The 8,106-nt window shown below is 42.6% G+C and overlaps 1 protein-coding gene across 2 annotated transcripts in view; it reads right to left on the minus strand.

Moving 5' to 3' along the window:
* Window positions 1–2,200: 2,200 nt before the first annotated feature.
* kif16bb (kinesin family member 16Bb) overlaps window positions 2,201–8,106 on the minus strand; it is a 24,951-nt gene continuing 19,045 nt past the window's right edge. Inside the window, exons 18-20 of one of the 2 annotated variants that reach the window (XM_035663193.1) lie at window positions 6,631–6,804; window positions 5,734–5,806; window positions 2,201–4,607 (exon numbers count right to left, since the gene is read on the minus strand). In XM_035663193.1, the coding sequence (XP_035519086.1) occupies window positions 2,754–4,607; window positions 5,734–5,806; window positions 6,631–6,804 (2,101 nt within the window). In that variant the 3' untranslated portion in view covers window positions 2,201–2,753. Of the gene's footprint in view, window positions 5,016–5,733; window positions 5,807–6,630; window positions 6,805–8,106 lie in introns of both variants that reach the window. The other variant, XM_035663192.1, reaches the window with a different exon arrangement.

Raw genomic sequence — 8,106 nt, forward strand, 5'->3', positions numbered from 1 at the left:
GTGAGTATCCCAGTGCACTAGCTTACAGGCTGCACTCCATTCTTTAGTGTAGAGGTGTTTATTCTGCAAAAGGCCTACTCAAAAACTACAAAATGTACATAGTGTATGTCAAATTTAAATCTAGCAGCACCATTTTGCATAATTACTAACTAATGCTGAGTGTTACAAGGAAGAAGGTAAAAAAAGAAGAAATGAGGACATGCAAATGTACAACAGTATATAGAATATGTGCAGTAACAACAAATTTACTGATGAACACAAACTTCAAAGTTTCAAATATAGTGTGAAGGGGTTTATTAATTTACATTATAAATTGTTGGTTCAAACTGAAAAGGTCATTTTAAAATTACAGCCAACATTTGCACGACAGTATTTAGGTCCATGGTTTTACAAATTGCTTTTATCCATATACGGGTCTGTCTTTGCAATATAGGGCAAACTCAGCACCAGCATTATAAATGTTCCTTGCTGATCTGCTGGCCTCTTTTCCAAAAGGCCCTGTATTAATACCAGGTTAAATTGGGAAGCCAGCTTCTTTGAAAGATTAGTTCTTGGCTTAACAAGATGTTTTTTTATTCTATAGCAAAGTCTAATTTGTAACCAGGAAACCGGCTCTCCAGGCAAATTCGCCAGTCCAAACTGATTTAATTATAAAACCTAATATAAACCTCGTCAGGACCAATTTACACCTACGCAGTGGGTCGTGGATTTGCCTTCAAACCCTCTGAAGAAAACATGTAAGTGAATCATTGAATTTTTGTGAGTACTACAGGGCAGGCAGAATGATCAAGATCGACATAAAAAAAGGTTTAGCCCATCAACAGCTAAGCAATTGCAGAGCTGACTAGGTCACGTACGCATGCTTCCAAAGGAGGAGGTAAACAAATTATCCTGTTATGTGCTGTCAATGACTGTGCGTATTAGGGCCGGAGAACCCAGTGGGAAATCACACAGAGTAATGATTAGAGATTCAGAGCCTGCCAGTGGGTATGGGTATCTGCTGTCTAAGAGTGAGCATAAGCCGAGCCCAACAAGAGCTCATGTCTATTTCTGACACAAACCAGTCAGTGAACTCATATAGCAGAGGAGAAAATAAATTCCCTAACTTTGATTTACAACCTCACTTGTAGCATTAAATATTACTCACAACTTTTTCAATTTACATTCCCAAATTGTTGTTTACCACAACAACACATTGACTGTGTCATATATGGTACCAGAGAGGTTATTGAGATGCTACCCAAATGCCTCAAGAAGGAACAAACTCACCATTCCACATTCAATATGGCATGGCTCGATCAATCACGGATACTTCTCAATGACGCTGCATAGAAAAGGCTGATGTACCCTCTGTTTCCAAGTACTGGTTTATGGCCTTATCTGCAGAAGGACGGTCTCATTTTGTATTTTATATTAAACTAGCCTCACTTCAGTATATCAGGTTATGATTTGTCTGCCTTTTGTGTTTCTTTCACAGGCAGGAACTATACACAGGAGATGGTTTGAATGCTAATTAACTATTTCAAGCAAAGGAGAAGAAAAACAACCCTTTCACATCCCTGAGCTTTCATCCTGCCTCAAACCTCACTGCTACAAAAGGTGTGATGGGTTTCTTAATTCGAGGCCAAATCTCCATCCTTCATGCTGGAGCAGACAAGAGGACTGATTGCACTATATTGCCCCTGTAATTTTCCCTGCTGGACGGGGTCACTGAGTCAAGAAAAGGAGCAGACAGTCTTGTCTTGGCTCCAACTCTTGAGATGTGAATCAGACTCAGTTTTCTCAGAAAAGCAGCACGATCAACTTATCCAAAATTTTATAGCAGTTCTCATGCAATGGACAAGTCTTGTCCTGGAGTGGACAGTGTTGACTGGCACGGATAAAATAACTGGAGTGGAGGTTCACCTTGACCTCAGATACCAAGATATGTTTCCAGATGGAAGAGTGAAATATAGATTCATGCAGAGTCCTAGACAGTGAGGAAGAGACAAAGTAAAAAGAAAAGGAGCCTATACCAAAAAACTAACATCAGAGGGGAGGGTAGAGAGACAAAGAAAGCCTGACGGAGAGGATAGGAAGACAAAATATTAGACATTAGAGAAAGCAGTGAAATGGATCAGACTCTGAATTCTTTGTTTTCCCAAGTTAAAAAAACTCTGCTTATTTGCATTCTAAGTGATAAACAACTCCAGAGCAAGAGTGGATTTGCATTCCTTTGTTTTATTTTTACAATCTTATTCACACATTTCAATAGATCTGTTTTTTATATAAAATATTTTAAATTGGCATCAACTTGACATTCATATACACAATTTAAGTAACCTTGACAGTGAGGTAATTTGATCACATTGATACTCTAAAATCTTTAAAAATATTACATTGCCCATGAAACTGATACAAACATGTTTCTAATCCTCTTTGTTAACCTTAAACACCCAATTATTTAAAACATCCCACATTGAACTGACAGTCTGACACAAATAATAATGAGAGGTAGTAGTTAAAGAACAATAACAATGAAAAGAAAGAAATTCAAGTGTTTTAAAGATAAAATCTTCAAGTGCTGCACTATTAAAATGTCAAAAACTTCTAGAAAAACACGGAAACTTCAAAATAGGTCATAGTTTTCAGTTCAGTCAGTTAACAGTGAAGCTATCCTTTGCACTGTCTGGTTGGGATGCACTTTTGCCATTGCTCCTTGTGAGTGAGAGTTTTCAAGCTGGGCTGTTCATTACTGGCTGTTCAGTCCTTGATCAGACATTTGACAAGTGATTAATCAGGCAGGCGGCCTCAGAGGAGCAACTGAAAGTTAATTTCCACACTTCTGCATGCGGAGATGAATTTGAAGCATGTGCAGGCGGGGTAGCTGCCTTAGTCACGCTTTCAGGGTGACCCCTGCCCCTCACATTTGCTAGGATTACATCCAGTCTGACAGCTCCGCACTCATCTTCATCATGCACCAACACGCAGCGCACATCTGAGAGCTGACGTAGAATTAAGCCGTGGAATTGGGGACGGCAGGGCGCTATGGTGACAGAGCGTGGAGCCGGGTGAAAGACAGCATCCTCCTGCACCAGGCCAAGGTGGGTATCAGTAAGTAAAAGCTGAGCCAGAGGCTTAGTGTGGTAACTGCCGTTGATGCACACCCCTACACTTGTGTAAAGTACTAGCTGCACGTCTCCCAGAGTGACTGTTTTTTGACCCATGTTACAATGTAGAAGGTAAACTAGATCAGCAAGACTCTTCTGAAACTGGCAGCAAACCTTTAAACCAGCATCCAGCAACAGGTCAGGTATATAGGTCTCCCAGTTTAAAGACATCTTCATCAAGTCTCCATGGAGCAGAGGGTGCTGGGACACCCTGTTGTCCCCAGGGCAGATGACACCAAGTATGGCCCAGCACAGCTCTTTGGTAAGCTTCTGGGTATGAGTATAAACACCCAGGATGTTCTCCTCTGTAGTGTCCATTAAACGTACACTGTGGCCTGCTAAGCTTATCTGCACTTCCTGCAGCTGCAATAAAGGGAGGTGATGGAACAAAACCAAGAGTCCAGAGTCAGCGGTCAGGGTGTAAAGGCCAGTCTCCACCAGGATCAGGAGGGCAGGACGAGGCTCAGGTTGGCTACATTTAGCAACATTTAGCCAATAGAGAGCTACAATCTTCTGGGAGGTGAGAACTGGGGTGGGGACGATAGACTGTAAAGTGTCCATCAAGTCTATCAATGGCAGAGTTTGCAGGTTCAAAAGGGAATCTGGAAATGTTATTAATGTTTGACTAAAGATTTGGTAATCCTTTTTCTTCTGCACAGTCCTTGAGTTCTCCAGTGCCTGATCTTTGTCTTCAGGTGCATGGGCAACCTCTGGCTCACTGCTGCGTTTCACTGGCAATGGCTCTGTAACCAGCTTGTCGTCTTGTTTTGCTTGAATATCAGCCACGTCTTGCTCTTGTGGTAACCTGAGATCCGTGATACTCTTATTCCTCATGCAGATATCTTCTGTAATTAGAGGCACGTCCTCTGGTAATTCTTCTGCCTTGCTAAAGGTTTGTGCTGGTGTCAGGACTGGGAGTTGTGTGGTATCTGGATTAATGCAGCCCTGAATCATCTTAGCTGCCTCCTCGGGCTGAAGGCTTTGAGTTATCTCCATCTGGATGTGCTGTATGAGAGGTAATTCTTTCACCATGGAAAAAATGTGGCTATCTTTGAACAGAGAGAAGACAAAACTCCCTTTAACCATGGACAAGACCTGGCTGTCCTTTACTACAGACAGAACATTACTTTCTCTGACCAGAGTGACAATATGACTGGACCAGCGGGCCCCAACAGGCTGTAGTCCCTCTTCCCTGACTTGCTGCAATACTGTGGGAGAGCTCCAAAGGAGACGTCCTGCATCCTGGACAATCCAAGAAACTCTGCTGACCAAAGAGCCCAGCCCTGAGTTTTGAACTGCGTCAGTCTCTGTTATGCCCACTCCCGGGATCTCATCCGAACCTCCAGATTCATCCATCTCTCCACAGCTGAACTGGCCCTCGAAGGTAGTTTCCTCGGGTGGAGAGCAGGCCGCTTGACTGCTGAGAGACTTTCTGTCGAGCTGAGAATGAGCGTTGGTCTGTGGGAGGACAGACGCGGAGTTAGTTCCTCCAATGCTCTGCAGGTGGGACATTCTGCCTAATGAGCTCCCACCAGAGTCGGGTCTCCCCTTGTAGCAGTCAGCCACGACACCTTGGATCTCGTTAGCATTCCCCTCTGGCTTCGTGCCACATCCATCACCCGGGCCCAGGACACTTGTCTGCTGGAGGCTGGCATCCCCTGACCAAACCTCTTCTCCCTTATAACTTGAAACTCCAGCTCCGCTCTGAGCTTTCCCCCGCAGCCGCTCAGACATGAGCCCTGGCCCTGATTTATGACACAAGTCCCTCTCCTGCTCCTGGCCATCCCTGGTGCTTACCCTACCCTGCAGAGTGTCTCCATCTAAATGAAAACTAGAGTGAGGGACAGCATATTTTCCAGGCATGGCCTAGTTTGTATTGTGTAGGTGGATGAGAAAAGGAAAAACAATGAGGGGAAATAAAACTGAAAGAATTTATACAAAAGTAATTCAAAAGTCCTGTTTGTTTTACGCAATTTACTACAATATAATTAGTGCTACTGCTGAGAACTGAACTAGAATAACCATTTCACCCAGCCCCCTTTAAAACATATTTATGTATTCAATTATATTTGAATACATAAATACATGCACAGGAAAATGGAGTGAAGAACAACAAGTTACATGTATAAACAGAGATATTTCAAAAGGTGCTCTCATTGCAATATGCTTTCACAAAATGAGTGTCATTTTCTTTGAAACCCCTACAGGAAAGTGTAATAGGGTTTAAATATGTGCATAATAAACAAACACAACAAGCCAAGGGAAAAAGTATTTCATGCCTCATAAAAATCTGTATTGGGTCTGGCTGAAGTGGGGGGAGGGAGGTTGGGGTAAGTATTGACATTTGTTCTGTTTTGCAAAGACAAAAGGGACTAGTACTTTAGTTGCACAGTGGCAATATAGTGTCTCGATAAACAAAAAAAAGGCTCACTATTTGCAGTGTTTTAGCTTTATTCAAAGTCTTAAAAACCCAACTAAGAGTAATTTTTAATTGGCTTATTGATGATTAAAGCCTTTTTAATTTAATTAATTAGCCTATATGATATAATCAAGAGTGTTGTAACTGTAAAAAGTGAATACATACTGTAGTCATGAGCTTCTGTACTGTGGTAACACTGCTTGGCACTTTGGACTCCACTGTCTCAGCAGTCATCTGGCTAAAAAAGGACAGTCAAGATAGTGGGATGAAATAATTTTTTTCATATTTCATATAAGTGTGTATTGATATGAGACAACTTGAGCACAATACAGATATGTTTATATGCGTATATGCTGCCAGGCTCTTTGTTTTCAAAGGCAAATTTAATTATTTGCTGTGGTGTGACACTGGAGACTTCAAACTGTTTGGAGGAAAAAGACAAGACTGTAATAACCCCCAACCCCCAACCCCCCCTCTTCACAAAAACCATCCATTAGATTTGAAAAGCAAACAGCCCAAATGGCTGGATGAGATTAGAGCCACTCTACTAGCTGTGAAATTAAGTAGAATCTGTGCATGTTGATTTGAGGATTTACATACAATACTCAGCACTCCAGAGGGGGGAGCAGAAACCAAATATACAGCTCAGAATGATTTCTGACAGTAAACAGCGGCTTTGGCTAAGCTTTGTGTGTTGTAGCAGGTTGACGAGGGGGGAAAGCGGGAGCACTAAAGCATTGACAACATCAACAAGACGAACACAGTGCAGGTCCTCGTGACGATTAAAGGATTTCTGCAGATCCTGAGGATCAGTACAGAGGATGTCCTGTACTCAGCGATGTTTGTCTACTCACATGAATAAATGGAAGAACACTGATCTGGGATTCCCAGTCTAAGAAGCTGACCAAATTTTCTTGATACCATTTCTTTCTGTCACACTCGTTGCTCACATGCAGAGGTTTACACTGTTCTGGCTGCGGATTGACTGAACAAAACTGCTACACAAACAACAGATTCATTAACATCGCCACAGAGAGCACAGTTCGCCTCCTCCTAACTCACCCATTGCCAGGCTCTTCCATCTCTGCCCCTGTTGTCTTCTCCTCTGCTCTCTGTTGATGGGGAGCCCCAGTGCTTTCCTTTGAAAGTCTTTTGATGTCCCGGTTGCGTCTGTTCAGGCTTCCTTGGACCTGCTGCCATTCCACCTCCTGCTGGTTGAGCTTCTCTTCCATCTTCCTAGTCATCACATCACACAACCAGATACAGATTTTATGAAGTATGCCGCACACATGATACATGAAGTCATGAACTCATACCATATTTTCAAACATTTCCAGTTCATTTTGTGGCTGTTATATGAAACTCAAGCCCATATATTTGAAAGAGAAACCTGGGATGTTGACTAAAAAGAAAAGCTGGAAGTCTCAGCCTTCAGAGGTACATAGGTTTGCAGGTAAGACTGTTCTAGTTGCACTAAAGCTAGTGGCAGGAGACATTAAGTGCCACAGGAGCTCCCAGAGTGATGGACGTTAACCTGTGTGAAAACACCATTTCAGGAGATTCAAGCTCCTAATAACAACCTGTCAGTGGTCAGAGGAGGAAAATAGTAAAGTTACCACTTGGCTCTCTGGCCAGAGATGGAGGATACTGAGAGGGGTGTCAGGTGACAGACTTTCAGAGATAAGGTGGCCATTAAAAGCCACATGGGTCAAACACCAGCTGGCCTGCTCTCAGCTCTGGAGCTCTCAGAGTCCAGACTTGCTGCTTTTAAAAGAGCTGCAGTCCGGATTGGTTTCAACATACGGGCACTGCAGTCCATTTAATAAAGGGTGAACCAAGCACAGTTGGCGAACTTTGACTAGAAGGTAAGAAGTGGGAGTTGAGTCATGAATCATACACAATACAAAAGCATGTGGCCTTGCAGTAACTGACAAACCCAAAACATATCCATCTTGTGTTTTCAGACTAAAAGCTAGACTGGGTGAGAAAATCTGCATTCAGCTGACATAAATGCACTGCGATATCGCATTAACAAAAAAACAAAAAAAAATATCAGGATAAATACAAACATATAAAGTGTTCCCATGCCAGACTTTTTGTTAAAGCACTTAGCCTCTTCCTGTCTGAACTCTCATGTGAGAAAGTCTATGATCCAACGGATGTAGCCGATAACGAGCAGGCTGCTTTTTGTTGCAGCGGAGCACCCCCCCTCAAGCAACTGTAGGTCAGTTCATTGATATCTTGTGTCATTCCCAGTACTGAACAGATATCCACAGCCACCGTTTGAATTCAAATTATTTGCTCTTATTTACCACTGAGGGTTATTTCCAAGATGATTGGACAAACTGACAGATCAATCCTGTCCTTGCTGCGAGCGAGTTTATGCTAGGCGAACAACAAGCAGAACAAGGATGGAATACAGATCCAAGAATGAGAGATAAAACGACCTTGCTCTCATTGCCCGTCTTCAGTGCTTGAACAGATGATGGTTCAGCTTGCCAGATGAGAGGTGGTTAAAAAAGGGAAAGAAAAAAAAAA

Source organism: Morone saxatilis, unplaced genomic scaffold (genome assembly GCF_004916995.1).
Source record: "Morone saxatilis isolate NCDOM2014 unplaced genomic scaffold, NCSU_SB_2.0 Contig19, whole genome shotgun sequence".
NCBI classification, from domain to species: Eukaryota; Metazoa; Chordata; class Actinopteri; family Moronidae; genus Morone; species Morone saxatilis.